The 20,874-nt window shown below is 37.2% G+C and overlaps 1 protein-coding gene across 1 annotated transcript; it reads left to right on the forward strand.

Moving 5' to 3' along the window:
- Positions 1-19,247: 19,247 nt before the first annotated feature.
- LOC114092171 (cAMP-regulated phosphoprotein 19) lies at positions 19,248-20,375 on the forward strand. Its single transcript, XM_027934732.2, has one exon. It carries the CDS (start codon positions 19,284-19,286, stop codon positions 19,620-19,622), a length of 339 nt encoding a protein of 112 aa, XP_027790533.1. The 5' UTR covers positions 19,248-19,283; the 3' UTR covers positions 19,623-20,375.
- Positions 20,376-20,874: the final 499 nt, after the last annotated feature.

The raw sequence follows: 20,874 nt of genomic DNA on the forward strand, positions 1-20,874 counted from the left end.
AGAGAAAGCAATCATGAAATTCATATGGAAAAATAAAAGACCCAGAATAGCAAAAACAATGCTAAGCAGGAAGTGTGAATCAGGCGGTATAGCGATACCAGACTTCAAACTATACTACAGAGCAATAGTAACAAAAACAGCATGGTACTGGTACCAAAACAGGTGGGTGGACCAATGGTACAGAATAGAGGACACAGAAACCAATCCACAAAACTACAACTATCTTATATTTGATAAAGGGGCTAAAAGCATGCAATGGAGGAAGGATAGCATCTTCAACAAATGGTGCTGGGAAAACTGGAAATCCATATGCAACAAAATGAAACTGAATCCCTTTCTCTCGCCATGCACAAAAGTGAATTCAAAATGGATCAAGGAGCTTGATATCAAATCAGAGACGCGCCATCTGATAGAAGAAAAAGTTGGCTACGATCTACAGTCGGTGGGGTCGGGCTCCAAATTCCTCAATAGGACACCCATAGCACAAAAGTTAATAACTAGAATCAACAAATGGGACTTACTCAAACTAAAAAGTTTTTTCTCAGCAAAAGAAACAATAAGAGAGGTAAATAGGGAGCCTACACCCTGGGAACAAATCTTTACTCCTCACACTCCAGATAGAGCCCTAATATCCAGAGTATACAAAGAACTCAAAAAATTAGACAATAAGAGAACAAACAACCCAATCAACAAATGGGCCAAGGACCTGAACAGACACTTCTCAGAGGAGGACATACAGTCAATCAACAAGTACATGAAAAAATGCTCACCATCTCTAGCAGTCAGAGAAATGCAAATCAAAACCACCCTAAGATACCATCTCACTCCAGTAAGATTTGCAGCCATTAGGAAGTCAAACAACAACAAGTGCTGGCGAGGATGTGGGGAAAAGGGTACACTTGTACATTGCTGGTGGGACTGCAGATTGGTGCAGCCAATTTGGAAAGCAGTATGGAGATTTCTTGGAAAGCTGGGAATGGAGCCACCATTTGACCCAGCTATTCCCCTTCTTGGTCTATTCCCTAAAGACCTAAAAAGAGCATGCTACAGGGACACTGCTACATCGATGTTCATAGCAGCACAGTTCACAATAGCAAGACTGTGGAACCAACCTAGATGCCCTTCAATAGACGAATGGATAAAAAAAATGTGGCATTTATACACAATGGAGTATTACTCTGCATTAAAAAATGACAAAATCATAGAATTTACAGGGAAATGGATGGCATTAGAGCAGATTATGCTAAGTGAAGCTAGCCAATCCCTAAAAAACAAATGCCAAATGTCTTCTTTGATATAAGGAGAGTAACTAAGAACAGAGTAGGGACGAAGAGCAGGAGAAGAAGATTAACATTTAACAGGGATGAGAGGTGGGAGGGAAAGGGAGAGAGAAGGGAAATTGCATGGTAATGGAAGGAGACCCTCAGGGTTATACAGTGGAGGGGGTAGAGAGAGAGGAGGGGAGGGGAGGGGAGAGGTGGGGAGGGGGGAGGGGGGAGGATGGGAAAGGCAGCGGAGCACAACAGACACTAGTATGGCAATTTGTAAATCAATGGATGTGTAACTGATGTGATTCTGCAATCTGTGTATGGGGTGAAGGTGGGAGTTCATAACCCACTTGAATCAAAGTGTGGATTATGATATGTCAAGAAATTTGTAATGTTTTGAACAACCCACAATAAAAAATTAAAAACATAAAAAAAAGAAATTATAGGAACAGTATGAAGAAAGTTAAAACTCTGTTAAGGTACATGAATAGATAGAAATACTTTGTACTTGGATAGAAAGATCATATTGAAAATATGTTAAAATTTAATGTGATCACAATTAAAATACCAAGGGAACTATGGACTAGGTATAATAATTTCAAATACATATAAATGTTAAAAGAAGCTTATAAGAATAGGTAATAAAATTAGGAAAAGGAGAAGTAATAAATATTAACTTTATAACATATTCTGTAAACTACTATAATTAAAGTTGCAGAATAGAAAGACAGATCAAAAATATATTTTTATTCCAGAAATAGACTCAAATGCTAATATACATACTTAAAAGATAATATAAAGGGAGGGAATATTATATTGAAATGACTCTATTTATTGAGAAAAAAAGTAAAAATAATTCCCTATCTCATTTGTTAAACTAAAATTAATTCCAGGAACATCATAGATGTGATAATAATATGGGTGAAACTGTAAAAGTGTTGGAAATATATATGGAACATGGGGAGGTGAGAGAGTAAGGGATCTTGAAATATAAAAGACAAAAAATAGATACACTAGTAGAAGTGTTAATAAGTGTCACTACATAAATTTTAACCCTCTTCACTATAAAAATATAATGAAAATGGAAAATCTGGGAAATATTTTGTAATGTGACACAGAAAAGGTTAATAACTTGCTTTCTTGTGAATAAATACAAGGTTATTCAATACAAAAGGAAAAAATATATGAACAAACAAGTCACTAAAGGAGAAATATAAATGACTTATAAACATAAGAAGAAATCTTCAGTTACCTTCATGAGTAAATGCAGATTAAAATTAATAGCAAATAATAAGTTTTGATAGTAAACAGTATTGGAAAGTAAACAGATAATATAGTTTGAAACTATTACTAGAAATCTGTCCTAACAATCAATAGTTCTCAACTGAGGGCCATTTTGCTCCCAAGAGCAAATGTCTAGAGTCAGTGTTGATTATTCCAACTGGAGAATATGCTCCTGGAATCTAGTGTATAGAGGTCACTGGTGTTGCTAAACATCCTATAATATATAGGGCAACTTCCTACAACAAAATATTATCTGACCAAAAATTATGCCAATTGTGTCAAGGCCAAAAAAAAATGCTTCTAAAGAAGCATGTGCCCACATGATTTTCAAGGGTGTTCTTTGTTGCATTATTTATAAAAACAAAAGACTGGAAGCAATTTAAATGTCCATCAATAGGTATAGAGTCAAATAAACTATGACACATCTACAGAGTGCCGTTACAGAGTTCATAATAAGAATAATGTAGATAAAATAATGATAAAAATATTTATAAGAGATGCTAAGAAAGAATCAGGGTACATAACAGCATAAACAATCTCTTCCCATTTGTAAAATAAAAGAAGTATATATAAATATGCACACATGTATATAGGCGAGAAGATCTGTAAGGATGCATAGAAATGATTAAGAATGGTCTCCTCTGGGTAATAAGTCTACGCTAGGAGACTCATTTTTTATTGTGTTCTGTTGGGTATTATTTGAAATTTTACTTTACAAAAGTAGCATTTTCTTTTCTTTTTCTTTCTCTACTTTTAATTTATTTTTTATGGTATTGGGAGTTAAACCCAGCAGCATTGTACCACTGAACTGCATTTTATTTATAATTTTGAGTCAAAGTCTCATTCTTTGATGGGGATGGCCTCAAACTTGTACTCCTTCTGTCCCAGCCTCCCAAGTAGCTTTGATTTCAGGTGTGTACCATAGCATCTGGCCTCATTTTCGTAGTTTTATTTTATTTTATATTTTGGTATAAGAGATTGAACCCAGGGATGCTTAACCACGGAGCCACATTCCCATTCCTTTTTAAATTTTTTTAAATGATTAGTTATTTATTTTTTGGGGTCTTCCTAGGTTGCTTAGGGCTTCACCCATTTTCATAGTTTTAAAGAAACCTAAGCTGATAATTTTACTCTAACTTGCCTACCAAAACTTTCTCTTCATTTTGTCTGTAAATAGAAGCTAAACGCCAGAGATAGAGGACCAAGGTATTTTTTTTTCTCTGTACCCTCCACCTATAGAGGTTTTCTCCCAATTCACATATTTTTGTTTCCACTAATAGCATGTTTACTTTATTTATTTTTATTAGAGATTTATAGTTATTCATACTAATCAGGTTCATTCTGATAAACTCATAGATGCATGGAAATCAAATTCAAATTCAGTTCATGGTCCCCCTCCCTGCCTTTTTCCTTCCCATTCTCCCACTCCACTCTTATGTCCATTCTGAACTCTACTACACTTCCTTTTGCTCATCTATTAATTTGTATTTGATTGGTTCTGCCGCAGTCTGGCTGGGCACAATCAGAAGCCACTTGTCAAAAGAAACTAACTTTATTTTTAGAACCAAACACGCCAAACAAACCAGCCTCTCGGGAAAAACCCTCAGAGCCTCAACTGCCACCACCGGCTTTCCACAAGCCTGTCTCTCCCCCCACAAGCTTCTTTTCACCTCCCACAATCCTCCTGCTCTTGAGGCCGATTGGCTGGGTCACGTGGGCAGAGCCAAAAAGTCCCCCAATGAGCAGCTCCGTGGTCTGAAAGGGCAGGGAAACAGTCCAATGAGCATCACCGCAGAGGAGCCAATCAGCTAGATGTTGCTGGGGCCAAGGAGCCAATCAGCTAGATGTTGCTGGGGCCGCTGTGAGCCAATCATCAGCCGGCAGCTGGATTGCTGGCAGCTGGAAGTTTGCTGGGGCCCCTTCGGCTGTGGCTCTCAACATCTCCCCCTCTCTGTTTAAACAACAAGCATGTGGCTTAGGGACCGTGCCTGTTAGGCAGTCCAATTCAACATATGGTCCTTACCCGTCATCGGATGAACTGACCTCTAGGCGTCAGCCCCCTGTCTTAGGTTGGTACCACTGCAATTGGATCATACCCGTCACTGACTACCGGTCCAGCATACAGCCATACTTGTGGATAGGCCTTTGCACCAGTGGGGGGGTGAGGTTCTTTGCCTCACCTCTGTTGGCCCCCAAATTTTAGATCATCACTAGTAGAGGAGGATGCAAAATGTCATGACATTAAGCCAATTGAGGGCTCCTTTGAAAAATTGTACCACCGGTGACATCATCAGCAAAAATACCCCAACACTACCACAAGTCGCTGCACCAACAGATAGTTCAAAATGCATACAGATGAGCTCACAATGTGTCCAGGCAAGTTCTGCAAGCAGTTCAGTGATGGCTATTGTAGAAGCTGTAGATTGGTTTTATCTTTGACTTCACCGGCACTGGGATGAAGATAGGAATTCTGGCAATAATGGCTAAAGAAAAAATTATGTAACATTACAGAAGGCACTAAAAGAAAACAATTTTCTTAACAATTTACATTATCTTTAAGAGAATTATTAAATATAATGAAAAGGAAAGGTGAAAGTAAACAAACAGATCTGTTAACCTTCTTTTTTGTTTACATATTAAAACAATCCTCAATAGTTGTTTACCCAATTTAAATTAAACCATATAAATCACGTGAAAAAAAAATATTTGGATCCATTTTATCATGAGCGCTCATCATATATGATATATGGACATTCAAACATATAACACAAAACACAAGTGTGCACACATAACATAATACATACAACACATAACATTATAGTAAAGGCCTTATAACTTTTTACAGGTGAAATCTCCATTGCAATGTTTAAAAACTCTATAGTCAAAAAATAGAACTGATCAGCAAAACATTAACCTAGGTCTGTATGAGCTCAAAAAACAAAATACAACTTCATGATATGGCAAAGGGCAATAATAAAATAGATATTGAAAAAAGCATCCTGGTTCTGTTGCAGATGTAAGAATAGCCAAACTGGAGTTTTGGATATCAGTTGTTATGGATTTGAGCCAAATCATCTTCTTTTTGGTCTGTAGAAATCGCTTTAGTTAATCTTTCTGGAATCCAAATCGGCTGCTGTTCTCCCTGTGGAAACACATAAACAGACCCCCGACTCCAGACAATCACTGGGTCAGGACCTTGGTTAATCTCTCTGGAATCCAAATCGGCTGCTGTTCTCCCTGTGGAAACACACAAACAGACCCCCGACTCCAGACAATTACTGGGTCAGGACCTTTCCATTGTCCTGTTAGAATATCCTTCCAAAGTACCTTGGGCTTATGTACATTTTTTGGACACATATGCCTTTCCGCAGCACTAAGTCCTGATGAATCCAAATTTAAAAAGTTTAGAGTAAAAAGGGTTATTTTAAGTTTATCTTTGGGGAATATATACCCCTTCCCAATTCCTTCTTTTTGCTTTAATAAGTACATTTTAATAGTTTGATGAGCTCTTTCAACTATGCCTTGTCCCTGTGGATTGTATGGGATTCCTGTTATATGAGTAATGCCAAATGTTGAGCAAAATTGTTTAAAAGAGGTAGAAGTATAACCAGGGGCATTATCTGTTTTTAACTGTTTTGGAACACCCACAGTGGCAAAATTTTGTAAGCAATGAGCTATAACATCTTTAGTTTTTTCTCCGGCATGAAGGGAGCCCATCAAAAATCCAGAAGAAGTATCAACTGTAACATGCAAATATTTTAATTTTCCAAATTCTGGCAAGTGTGTGACGTCCATCTGCCAAATATGGTTAGGTATCAATCCTCTAGGATTGACTCCAAGATTAACTTGTGGTAAAAAGGTCACACAATTTTGACATTGTTTTATTATTTGTCTAGCTTGTTCCTTAGTTATTTTAAAACGCTTTTGTAAAGTATTAGCATTGACATGGAACTTTTTATGAAAATTTATAGCTTCTTCTAGTGTAGAGAAAATATGTATGTCATGTGTAGTTTTATCTGCTAAATCATTGCCCAAACTAAGGGCTCCAGGCAATCCTGTATGTGCCCTGATATGTCCTATAAAGAATGGATCTTTTCTGTCCCAGATTAGACTTTGTATAGTGGAAAGCAAAGAGAAAACAGTAGAAGAAGGGGAAATCCTACCAGCATCTTCAAGAGATACTATAGCATTAACTACATACTGACTATCAGAAAATAAATTAAATACAGAATCTTTAAACATCACAAAAGCTTGTAAAACTGCATTAAGCTCTACCTTTTGAGCTGATTGTTTGGGTACTAAAAATGTAAAAGTTTGATCAGGGGTAACTACTGCTGCTGTACCATTATTTGACCCATCAGTGAATATATTTGGAGCATTCATGATAGGTGTTTTTCTTGTCATTTTTGGAAAAATTACAGGATGCAATGACCAAAAAGACAATAAAGGATTAGATGGTAAGTGGTTATCAAATGAAACATTAGATTTGCACATGATTATTGCCCAAGTATTTAACTCATTAGCTAACTCATCAATTTGATTCATATTATATGGAGTAATAATTTTATTGGGAGAAATTCCAAACACTCCCTTTGCTGCTTTTATTCCTTTGAGTATTAATTGTCCTACAGCCTCAGGATACCTAGTAAGAATAGTGTTAGGAGAATAAGATAAATGTATCCATAATAATGGACCTTCTTGCCAAAATACTCCTGTAGGAATATTTTTTGTTGGTAGTACAATAAATAATAAAGGCAAACTTATATCAATTCTATCCAAATGCATATTTTCCATATATGTTTCAATGATTTTTAATGCCTTTCTTGCTTCAGGCGTTAACATTCGGGGTGAATTTGGATCTGATGGACCTTTTAGGATATCAAATAAAGGTCCCAACTCTCCTGTTGGTATACCTAAATAAGGCCTTATCCAATTTATGTCTCCTAATAACTTTTGAAAGTCATTAAGTGATTTGAGTTGATCTACTCGTATTTGAATTTTTGGTGGACGGACCATGGTTGAGGATAATAGAACTCCTAAATAATTAATTGGAAAATTTAATTGTACTTTATGTATTGCTATCTCTAGATTATAATTTTTTAATAAGTTTGTAAGTGTGGCATAACATTCTAGCAATGTGTTTTTATCTTTGTGTGCTAATAATACATCATCCATATAGTGAAATATTTGTAGTTCAGGATTTTGATTTCTAAGTGGCTGGATTGCTTTGTTAACATAAATTTGACACATAGTTGGGCTGTTAGCCATCCCTTGAGGGAGTACTTTCCATTCATATCTCTGATCAGGACCTTCATGATTCAGTGCAGGGATAGTAAATGCAAAACGTGGACTATCCTCAGGATGAATTGGAATTGAAAAAAAAACAATCTTTAATATCTATAACTAAAACATACCAGGTTTTTGGCAAAGCAGACAACTGAGGAATCCCTGATTGAGCAGGTCCCATAATAACCATCTCATTATTAATGGCTCTTAAATCTTGCAATAATCTCCATTTACCAGATTTCTTTTTGATGACAAAAATGGGAGTATTATGGGGAGATACAGAAGGTTGTATATGTCCTTCCGCTAATTGTTGTTTGACCAGGTCATGGGCTGCTTGTATCTTTTCTTTAGTCAGGGGCCACTGAGGAACCCATACTGGTCTTTCTGATTTCCAAGTAATTTTTATTGTCTCAGTGGCCCTTTCTGAAAATCCAACCCATGTCTATCTGTTCCTTGATCTATTTGTATTGGTGCTGCTATACCTTGTTCTTGTTTTTCTAATCTTTTTCCTTTCCTAAAACCTTGTCTAGTCATAATAGTGGGTGCATTTTGGTTGATGTTATTTGTTAATGTCAAACCTAATTGATCTAGGACATCTCGTCCCCATAAATTTACGGGAAGATGATCGAATACATATGGCTGTATAGTTCCTTCACATCCTTCAGGATCCTTCCAATCTAATACCATTGCACTTCTATGGGGATTAGTCGCCACTCCTAGGCCTCGAAGCGTTTGAGTGGCTTGTTGTAATGGCCAATGTTTTGGCCATTCTTGACGAGAGATGATGCTAAGGTCTGCACCTGTATCCAGTAGCCCATTAAATTCATGTCCTTGAATATTTAGTTTTAGCATGGGGCGAGAATCTAAATTTAAAGAAAGCATAGCCCAATCTACACCTGTGGAACCTAATCCCTTGGAACCTCTTTCTACAGTATGACTGGAAAATTTATCATGTAGGCTGGGTATTATTAGTAACTGTGCTATTCTATCTCCTGGTGAAATTACTGATATACCCTTTGGAGAACTGGCTATAATTTTTATTTCACCTTCATAATCGGGATCAATTACCCCAGGACTTATCATAAGTCCTTTTAGAGTAGAAGAGCTGCGTCCCAATAATAAGCCTACTGTTCCTTTGGGAAGAGGTCCTTTCACCCCTGTGGGAATGATTTGAACTCCCATCTCTGGAGTTAGTACTGCTCTGGCGGAGTCGCAGATGTTCATCCCTGCGCTTCCTCTGGTTTGTCTGATGAGGGATCTGATGGACAATGTGTCCTGGGCACTACCCTGATGGGGTTGCTGGGTTCCTCCAGTGCTCCGTATATTTGTGGTTTTGGGCCCCGGAGCATTGGGCCCCCTTGTCCATTTTTTGGCAATGGAGCCTGATGCCTTTCTCCATGATATCGTGGATAAACACCTAGTCCTTGTTCATTTTTTGATAATGGAGTACCCTCTATGGTGGTTTGAGAACGGCATTCATTAGCCCAATGTCTCCCTGTACGGCATCGTGGGCAAATACCTGGTATTCTACTCCTTGGATACCTAGTTTTGTTAAACCCTCCTCCAATGGGGCAATTCCTTTTAAAATGTCCTGTTTGTTCACAATTGTAGCATGTTCTTGGCCTGGCATCTAAAGCCTGTTTTACTGCAGCTGCCACAATTTGCCCTTGTTCATTAATGTCTCTGGCATCTAAAGCCTGTTTTACTGCAGCTGCCACGACTTGCTCTTGTTCATTAATGTCTCTACATAATTTAATATATGTGTTTAAATCTTCATGTTTCCATGGTCTAATGATATCTCTGCACCAACGATTCGCTTGCTCATAAGACAGGTGTTTTAGTAATGGCATTGCTTGTTCTGTATTCCCAAAAACTCTGGTAGCTGTTTGAATAAGCCTATCTACAAATTCAGCATAAGGTTCATTAGCTCCTTGTATTACCTTAGATAATTGACCTTGTAAACCTCCATGTCCTTGTAAAGTCTTCCATGCCTTAATTGCATCTGCAGCAATTTGTGCGTATACGCCAGGATCATATGCAATTTGTTGCTGCTGATCCTCATAAGGTCCCTTTCCTAACAACATATCTAGATTTCTCTGAGGATAACCAGCTGCTGCATTTCGCCTAGCCGTCTCCTTGCAAAATTCCTCATTGGCAACCTTCCATAACAGGTATTGTCCTCCATTTAGCACAGCTTTACACATATTAGCCCAATCTGCTGGCGTCATGTTCAAGTTGTTAATGGATTCGACCATGCTTACAGTGAAGGGTGCTTGAGGACCATAGGTTGTTACAGCCTCTTTTAGCTGCTTCACTGTTTTGAAATTTAAAACTTGGTAAAATCGCTGCCCTCCTGCCTCAAATACAGGCCATGTTAATATTTGAGATCTTGTCTCAGGATCCCAACTATCAACTGCGGGGGTTGGGGACCTCCCAGCATATGGAGGTGGCCTTGTTAGTTGGACACTTACGTCCTCTGGTGATAGAAAGGTGTTAGTAGCAGTCTCCTGTAGAGGTGGTGCTGTTGGTTGGACACTTACACCCTCTGGTGATAGAAAGGTGTTAGTAGCAATCTCCTGTTGTAACTTTCCCCCTGATGGCTTTTTCTGTTTTACACTTTCTTTCTCTGTCTGACTAACTTGAGAGGCCTTCTCTTTTACTTGAATCTTTTCCTCTGTCTGACTAACTTGAGAGACCTTCTTTTTTACTTGAATCTTTTCCTCTGTCTGACTAGCTTGAGAGGCCTTCTCTTTTACTTGAATCATTATGTCTTCTCCTTCCTCTACCATTGTCTGAACTGAAGGCTTTTGACTAAGCAAACAAGATACGAACGTCCACAATGGCAATGTGCCAACTGGCAGAGTCCCTGGGCTTTTCTTTTCTATTCTTTTTAAATCTTCACCATGATGGTTCCATTGTGATATATTTAACAACTCCTCCTTAAAAAGCCATGGGCTACATTTTTGTATTGTATCAACGTATGCCCTGACTGCTATTGATTTTACTGGGATGCCTCCTTCCTCTAACAATTTACTTAACACTCTTTCAGTTTGTTTTTTACTAATTTCTGATCCCGTATTTCTACTATAATACAACCCAACAAGATGACGCCAAACAAAACCGAGACAGAATGAAATAAAAAGGGAACAACAAAAAGTCATTATAGCCTTTCTATCCTCCTGACATGTGCATCCGTCCTTTCTCCCTATCTGTTCCTCAGACGTAAATAGTTTTTCCTCAGATGTGAGCGGTTTTTCTTCCGTCTCACTCATCTCCAGGGACAGGCAACTTAAAACAAAAGTGAAACAAAATAACAAAAGAAGAATCTTAAAATGGCTACCCATCCTCTCGCCCTGCCCTCAGGGGCGAGCAGTTCACTTACCCTCAGTCGCTCCCCGTACGGGCCACCAGATGCCGCAGTCTGGCTGGGCACAATCAGAAGCCACTTGTCAAAAGAAACTAACTTTATTTTTAGAACCAAACACGCCAAACAAACCAGCCTCTCGGGAAAAACCCTCAGAGCCTCAACTGCCACCACCGGCTTTCCACAAGCCTGTCTCTCCCCCCACAAGCTTCTTTTCACCTCCCACAATCCTCCTGCTCTTGAGGCCGATTGGCTGGGTCACGTGGGCAGAGCCAAAAAGTCCCCCAATGAGCAGCTCCGTGGTCTGAAAGGGCAGGGAAACAGTCCAATGAGCATCACCGCAGAGGAGCCAATCAGCTAGATGTTGCTGGGGCCAAGGAGCCAATCAGCTAGATGTTGCTGGGGCCGCTGTGAGCCAATCATCAGCCGGCAGCTGGATTGCTGGCAGCTGGAAGTTTGCTGGGGCCCCTTCGGCTGTGGCTCTCAACAGGTTCTTTATGTAATTTTATCCTTCCACCCTCCTTTCCTTTATTTTACTCTAGCTTCCATATGAGAGAAAACATTTGATCTTTGAGTTTCTGAGTTTGGCTAATTTCACTTAGCAGGATCCATTTCTGTTGAAAGCTGTGAATTAACTGTGGGCATGTCTGAGTCATCTCTAAGTGGACGTGAGCCCCTCGAACTCTCAGTATTATCTTACCGATTTGAGACCACTTTATTGTTTGGGCAAACATCCTACTCAAGAGAATTCTGTGATACTGTGGAAGTTTTTGGCTCAGACAGCCCTAGGTTCAAACACAACTCCCAGAGGTAGAAAGAGATACCAATGCATCCAACTAGCCTTGTGGCACCAGCTGCCTGGATGAGGAAGAATTACTGGTCAATTGATGAGTCCCCAATCAGGCCAACTTCTCCACAGCCTCTTGCTTCTTGTTTACCTGGAAGAGCCCTTCCTCATAATAAATACCTTCTATGTGTTTCACTATAAATAAAGCATTTGTTGGCTTTTCCCTTTGTTAGGATCAGATCCATCAGGTCTTTTCCACCCGTAAAGCCTCTGCTTTCAATATATATTTTTGTGTCCTTACTTCTTGATATTACTTTTTCAGCCTTTTATTTCCAGGTGATCCACACCTCTGAGGGTTACTTATTCCCTCCCCACACAGGTTGGTGGTTGAGACATTTCCATCCATTTACCAGCAAATGCCATAATTTTATTCTCTCTTATGTGGCTGAGTAAAACTCCATTATGTGTGTGTGCATGTGTGTATATACGTATATATGCATATTCATGCAAGGGAGTAGAATGAGTGTGTGTGTGTGTGTGTGTGTGTGTGTGTATGTGTGTATGTTATGTCATAATTTCTTAATCCATTCATCTATTGACAGGTATCTGGGTCTTTGGGGAAAATACCAAGGAGTGGGATAGTTGGGTCACATTGTGTTTCCATCCATAGTTTTTGAGTAATCTCCATATTTTTTTCCAGAGTGATTGTTGTACTAGTCTGCAGTCCCACCAACAATGTACAAGTATATCTTTCCCCCCACAACCAACATTTCCTCATGCCAGCATTTATTATTGTTCATATTCTTGATCATTGCCATTCTCTCTGGACTGAGATGGAATCTTAGTGTAAGTTAAATTTGCATTTCCCCAATTGCTAGAAATGAGCATATACACATATATACATACATATGTATATATTAACTTTTGAGAAGTTTCTGTTTAATTATTTTATCCATTTATTGATTGGGTTATCTGCTCTTTTATTGGTGATAAGTTTTTTGAGTTCTTTGTAAATTCTGGATATTAATCCCCTATTGGAGGGGCAGGTGGCCAACATTTTCTCCCATTCTGCAAGCTCTCTCTTCATGCTTTTAACTGTTTCCTTTTTTGTGCAGAACCTTTTCAGTTTGATGGTATTACACTTATTGATTCTTGGTTTTATTTCTTGTGCTTTGGGGGTCTTGTTAAGGAAGTCAGTACAAACACTAATATGATGGAGTGTTGACCCTATGTTTTCTTTTTTTATTTATTTTTTATTGGTTGTTCAAAACATTACAAAGCTCATGACATATCATCTTTCATACATTTGATTCAAGTGAGTTATGAATTCCCATTTTACCCCAAATACAAATTGCAGAATCACATCAGTTACACATTCACAATTTTTACATAATGCCATATTAGTGACTGTTGTATTTTGCTGCCTTTCCTATCCCCTACTATCCCCCCTCCCCTCCCCTCTCATCTTCCCTCTCTACCTCATCTGCTGTTGTTTAATTCTCTCCCTTGTTTCCCCCCCTTTCCCCTCACAACCTCTTATATTTAATTTTGTGTAACATTGAGGGTCTCCTACCATTTCCATATGCTTTCCCTTCTCTCTCCCTTTCTCTCCCCCCACTCGTCTCTCTTTAATGTTAATCTTTTCCTCATGCTCTTCCTCCCTGTTCTGTTCTTAGTTGTTCTCTTTATATCAAAGAAGACATTTGGCATTTGTTTTTTAAGGATTGGCTAGCTTCGCTTAGCATAATCTGTTCTAATGCCATCAATTTCCCTGCAAATTCTATGATTTGCCCCTATGTTTTCTTCTAGCAATTGTATTGTAAATTCTCTGGTCTAATTCTTTAGTCTTTGATCCATTGCAAACGTTTGTGCAAGGTGAAAGAGTGGTCTAGTTTCATTTTTCTACATATAGCTATCCATTTTTCCCAGCACCATTTGTTAAGAAGGCTGTCTTTTCTCCAAGATATATTTTGGGTATATTTGTCAAATATCAGACAGCTATAGGTATGTGGATTTGTCATTGTGTCTTCTGTTTCATTGATCTTCATGTCTATTTTGATACCCAAGCCACGCCACTTTCGTACTACCTCTAGTATGATTTCAGATCTGGTATTATGATGTTTCCTGCTTTAATTTTCTTGCTTAGTATTGCTTTGACTATTCTGGTCTCTTATTCTTTCAAATCAATCTAAGAATTGTTTTTTCTAATTCTGTGATGAATGTTATTGGTATTTTGATGATAATTACATTGAATCTGTATATTAGTTTTGGTAGTAGTGTCATTTTGACAATATTAACTCTGCCTATCCAAGTACATGGGATGTCCTATGTTTTCATGTCTTCGTCAGTTTCTTTCTTCAGTGTTCTATAATTTTCATTGTACAGCTCTTTTACCTTTTTGATTAGATTGTTTACCTAGTATTTAGTTTTTTGAGGTTAGTATGAATGGGGTGGTTTTCCTGATTTTTCCTTAGCCAAATCACTTTTGGTATATAGGAAAGTTATTGATTTATGGGTGTTGATCTTATATCCTGCTACTTTGCTAAACTCATGTATAAGTTCTAGAAGGCTTCTGGTAGTTTTTTTTGTCTTATAAATATGGTATCATATTATCAGAAAACAGATAGTTTGACTTGTAATTTTCCTATTTGTATCCCTTTGATTTCCTTTTCTTATCTGATCGCTCTGACTAATGTTTTGAAGTCTATATTGAATAAGAGTTGTGAGAGTGGACAACCTTGACTTGTTCCTGAGTTTAGAGGAAACACTTTTAGTTTTTCTCCATTAAGAACAATGTTGGCAGGGCTGGGCATGTAGCTCAGTTGATAGAGTGCTTGCCTCACATGCATAAGGCCCTGGATTCAATCCCCAGCACCACAAAGAAAAAAAGTATGATGTTGGCTTTGGGTTCATCATAAATGAGGTTAAGTTCCTTCAATCCCTAGGTTCTCTGGCATTTTTAACATGAATGAGTATTTGATTTTTATCAAAGATCATTTCTGCATCTATTGAGATGAACATGTAATTTTTGTTCTTAGTTCTGTTTAAGTGATGAATACATTATTGATTTGCATATATTGAACCAAATTTGCATCTCTGGAATGCAACTCATTTGATCATAGTGAATTATCATCTTGATGTGTTTTTGAATGTGGTTTGCTATGATTTTATTAAGGATTTTTGTATCTATATTCATCAGGGATATCGATCTGTAGTTTTCTTTGATGCATGTTTGGTTTTGATAGCTTCATAAAATCTATTTGGGAGTATTCCCTCCCTTTCAATTTCACTGAACAATTTGAGAAAGACTGGTGTTAGTTTTTCTGGAAAGGTTTGATAGAACTCATCTGAGAATCCATCAAGTCCCTGACTTTTCTTTTTTCAAAAGCTTTTAATTGTTATTTCAATTACATTAGTTGATAATGGTCTATTTAAGTTTTCTATATCTTCTTGATATTTTTAACTTTTAAAATCTGTTCTTTTAAAATACATGACAGTAGAGTTTATTTTGACATATTATACATATATGGAATATAATTTATTCTAATTAGAATCCCATTCTTGTGGTTGTACATAATGTGGAGTTTCACAGGTGGTATATATTCATATATGAACATAGGAAGTTATGTCTGTATATCTTCTTGATTTAATTTGGGTGGGGCATATATATCTAGAAATTTTTCCATGTGTTCCAGATTTTCCAGTTTATTGGAGTATTAATTTTAAAAATAGGTTCTGCTAATCCTCTGGATTTCAGAAGGATCAGTGGTTATGACTTCTTTTTAATATCTGATCTTGTTGATTTGCATGTTCTCACTCTTTGATTAGTTTGTCTAATAGTCAATTTTATTTATCATTTCAGAGTAGCAACTCTTCATTACATTGATTCTGTGAATTTTATTCTTATTCTCAGTTTCATTGATTTCACTTTTGATCTTAATTATTTCCTGTCTTCTACTGAGTTTTCAGTTAGTTGGTTCTTTTTTAAGGGCTTCAGATGGAACATAAGCTTTTTTTGGATCTGCCTAATTTTTTAATGTGGGCAATCAGTGCTATAAATTTTCCTCTTAGAACTGCTTTCATAATAGCCCAGAGATTTTGGTATATTGTATATCTGTTCTCATTCATTTCTAAGAATTTCTTGATTTGTATTCTCATTTCTTCTTTGATCTATTCTTCATGTAACAGGGTGTTATTCAATCTCCATGTGTTTATGGGGTTTATGTTTTTCTTGATGTTGTTTCTAGCTTCATTCCATTATGACTTGATAGGATACATTGGATTATCTCAACTTTTTTTGTATTTTCCAAGATTTGCTTTGTGGCCTAGAATGTGATCTATCTTGGAAAAAGTTTCATTTGCAGCTGAGAAATAGGTAAACTCAGCTGTAAATATCCATTACATCCATTTGATTTATAGCATTGTTTAGGTTGGAGATACATTTATTAATTTTGATGACCAGTCTATTGATCATAAGGGTTTATTGTATTATTGTGTTGGGGGGTCTATATAGGATTTAATGTCATTGAGTGTTTTTTCAATGTAATTGGGTGTATTGATATTTGAGGCATACATGTTTTTGTTTGTTTGTTTTTGGTACTAGGGATTGAACCCAGGGGCACTCAACCACTGAGCCACATCCCCATCACTTTTTTGTATTTTATTTAGAGACAGGGTCTCACTGAGTTGCTCAGCGCCTTGCTTTTGCTGAAGCTGGCTTTCAACTTGTGATCCTCCTGCCTCAGCCTCCCAAGCTGCTGGGTTTACAGGTGTGTGCCACCACACCCAGGAGGCATAAATGTTTACCATGTTTATATATTCTTGTTGGATTTTTCCCTTTATTAGGATGCAATGGTCTTCTTTGTCTCTTCTGATTAATTTTTGCTTGAAATTGACTTTGTCCTATATGAGAATAGCTACTCCTGCTTGTTTTTTTGGATCATATACCTGGAATATTTTTTGCCATCCTTTTACATTCAGCCTGTGGATGTCTTTGCCTGTAAATTGAGTCTCTTGTAAACAGCATGTAGTTAGATCTTGTTTTTTTTTTAAATCCATTCTGCTAATCTATGCCTTTAAACTGGGAAATTGAGACCATTAACATTCAGCATTAGTATGTATATGTATTTGTGTTTTCCTGCGTTTTGTTTTTCTGTTATATTTTATCTTGTCTCAATTCTCATTTAATGGATTATTCTTCTATTGAACTTCTTCTGTTTGTGAGTTTTAAGAATTGTTTTTTTAGTTGTTCTGTGTGTAGTTTATCCTGGATTGGCTTCATGAATTCTTTTTGTTCATTTTTGTCATGCAAAGTTTTTATTTCCCCCTTGAATTTGAAACTGAGTTTTACTGGGCATAGTAACCTTGGCTGTAGGTTGTTTTCTTTTAGGGTTTGGAATAATCTCATTCTAGGCCCTCCTCGATTTTAGGGTGTGAACTAAGAAATTAGAAGTGAGCCTTATTGGTTTGCCTCTAAATGTGACCTGTTTTTCTCCCTTGTGAATTTTAATATTCTTCTTTTTAATGTTAGCATTTGGATTATAATATGTCTCAGGGAACTTCTTAATTGGGTCTATTTGGGGTCCAGTAAGCCTCCTGGATGTGGATGTGTACCCCATTTATGATATAGAAGATGTTTTCTGCACCTATTTCACTGAAAATGTTCTTTTTGCCTTTAGTTTAAATTTCCATCTTTTCTCCTATCCTCATAATTCTCAGGTTTGGTCTTTAGAGTTGTCCCAGAGTTCGTGTGTATTCTGGTCATGTTCTGTAAGTTTTTCCTTCATTGCTTTCCATATACACAAGATCATATAGCCTGTCTTCAATTCCTGAAGTTCTGTTTTCAAGAGCTGAGGTTCTATTTTCTATACAATCAAATCTGTTATCAATGCCTTTTGAGTGAGTTTTTAATTTGATTGATTGTATCTTTCATTTCTTGGAGTTCTTCTTGGTTTCTTTTCACTATTTCTATTTCTTTATTAAATGGTCTTTCATCTCCTGTAATTGGTGTGTGTGTGTGTGTGTGTGTGTGTGTGTATGGATAGATAGATAGATAGATAGATAGTAGCTGTAGATAGACAGAATGCCTTTATTTTATTTGTTTATTATTTTTGGTTGTGAGGATTGAACCCAGTGCCACACGGATGCTAGGCAAGTGCTCTGCCACTGAGCTACAGCCCCGGCCCCTGTAATTGGTCTGTTAATTCCTTCATTAGATCTTCTTTTAGTTCATTGAACCTTTTGATAATCAAGCTTTTATGATATTTCTCTGGGTTTTTATCCACCTCACTATTAGTGGAATCCTTTGTTGGGGGATTGTGGATTTTGGGGGGAGATTTTTTGCTTGATTTCCTCATATTTTCAGAGATGTTGGTCCTGTGCATCAATTGGGGTGGAATTCTCTGCCTCTTTTTTTCATGTGTCATTTTATATGTAATTATATTATTTGTTCTTGGACTTCTCTCTGTTTTTGATGTATGCATAGGTGCCAAGCAATGGTACCTGATGAGTTCCTTCTCTGATTGTTCCTCCTTGGGTTCTTGTCGCTTTGGGGCTCTTGTCTCCTCACTTCCTTGGATTAATGTCAGAGAATGTTTAGTTCAGCAGAATCTCTAACCTGTGAACTTCTAGTGCCCTTGCAGGTTCCCATCACCTCACAAAATGGAGGCAAAATAAACAATAGTAACAACTGTTGCAAACAACAGTGTTTACATAAATACCCAGATCCTAAAGTGTCCAATGTTAATTATCACCAATAAAGAGGAATGGTAGATTCAGCAATTGTCAACAGTGAAAACAATAACCATGTACTAGCTTTGGCATTAAAGCAAATATTGGGTATCAGCTATATCATCCATAGAAGTAATAACAGCATTAGCATTAATGGTAGTAGCAGTAGTTATGTAAGCCAATTAGTTCTGAACAATGGTAAAAATACAGTTGATTAGGGGAAAAGAAAATGCATTAGGAGAATAGAAAAGACTAACATTTCAGAATGTGAACAGACAGAATGCAGAAAAGATACCAGGTGATGTTTATATAGAGGGAGGGGAAATAGAAGAAATGAGGTATTAGGAGAGAGAAAGAACAATATAATTTGGCTATTAGCAGGAGAAGATAAGAAAGAAAGAGAAATGAGTAATAAACAACTGATAATAATACAAAATCAAACCAAGTTACACTATCCAAAAAAACCCAAACCCTCACAAGACAATTCTAGGAAAAAATAATAACATTTAAAATGCTAAATATGGGTCGCGGAGCCATAGGAGAGCGGCTGGGCAGAGGGAACGCTATGTCCGCGGAAGTCCCGGAGGCGGCCTCGGCGGAGGAGCAGAAAGAAATGGAAGATAAAGTGACTAGTCCAGAGAAAGCTGAAGAAGCAAAATTAAAAGCAAGGTATCCTCACCTGGGACAAAAGCCTGGAGGTTCAGATTTTTTAAGGAAACGATTGCAGAAAGGGCAAAAATATTTTGATTCTGGGGATTACAACATGGCAAAAGCAAAGATGAAGAACAAGCAACTTCCTGCTGCAGCCCCGGATAAGACAGAGGTCACTGGTGACCATATTCCCACTCCACAGGACCTTCCTCAACGGAAACCATCCCTTGTTGCTAGCAAGCTGGCTGGCTGATTAAAAGAGCTGACCTGCATGAATTTTCTAATTCCCATTATTTCTCCTCATATGTTACTTATCCACTTTTTATTCCTTTCATTCACTAAGTCATTTAAATGAGACTGACGGCTTTGCAGGTAGCAATAGTGTGTGCTGCTATTGTAAGGGAATATATATGTGTAGAGGTTTTGATTAGTTTTAACAGTGCACTGATGAAAAGGACATGTTAGAGCAACATAAGTAATCTACTTGAAAATATTTGTATATATTACCTAACTCCTAATATAGGTTCCAAAAAGTAATAAGCAAATTTTACAATTTTAATGTTTTGCCTTCTTCGCTTATCTTAATTATAGCTGTGTATGTTACTCTTATTTAATGTAACCTCTGTATTGATTTCTTCTGTATTTTCCTTCTGGATTTTGTCAAACAGAAGTTTAAGCCACAAGTTTGAAGAAGGATCACAAATTCAAATGAAAATAGGAGGGGCTTTGAAAGATTTGTATAACTGTGCTTGAACTTGAATGGCCTTAAACCTGTTTCAGCTTTAACAATAGAATTTTACTTGGGCAATATTTGCCCATTCTGGTGTAACTTACGTGACTTCAGTGCTTAACAGCTGCCATTGAAGCTAGTATTCTTATTTAGTTTTGTAGTGTTAAATACCTTTCATTGTTGAAGATGTGAATGAAGTATGCATGTGCATCAACTGTTGAATTCACTTTTGTGCCATTTTTGTAAATACAGTAGTTTTGCACAACCTTTCATAAATGTCTGTATTAATTTCACATATTAGAAAGTAGATAATGTGCCATCGAGAAGCACAAGAGTTCCTCCTACACAAAAAAATATGTCCTTATAGCTTTTATATAATAAGAGTAGTTTACAATCTTGGGCTTATAGAATACCAAACTGAATTCTTCATCTTCACTCAGTCTGCCGTAGAATTAAGCTTTTACAATTGTTACTAATATCCATGACATTCAGTGGCCTTGTGCAAATATGATATGTTGCTTAGGCATATCTTTTGTCCTATGCAGATCTCGTTTTGTCTTTTACGAAAATTGCAGTTCATATAATTTATACACACTTTTTTTAAGTATACAGACTTTTTACTTCCACACTTAACTTTGGAGACACTAGAGTAAAAGGCTTTCCATATTCTGCCTTCTGTTTTCTTCTCCTCCCTGCCCCACCACCCAACTTTTCTTGTCTGTCTTTGCTTCTTTTGACTATTTGGGCTATTTAGTTTATATGATAGCATAGGCAT

The sequence above is a fragment of the Marmota flaviventris genome, chromosome X (assembly GCF_047511675.1).
Source record: "Marmota flaviventris isolate mMarFla1 chromosome X, mMarFla1.hap1, whole genome shotgun sequence".
NCBI lineage: Eukaryota > Metazoa > Chordata > Mammalia > Rodentia > Sciuridae > Marmota > Marmota flaviventris.

What these genes read in the sequence shown, in the direction of transcription:
- LOC114092171 (XM_027934732.2), top strand. Translation starts at nt 19,284, where the DNA reads ATGTCCGCGGAAGTCCCGGAGGCGGCCTCGGCGGAGGAGCAGAAAGAA.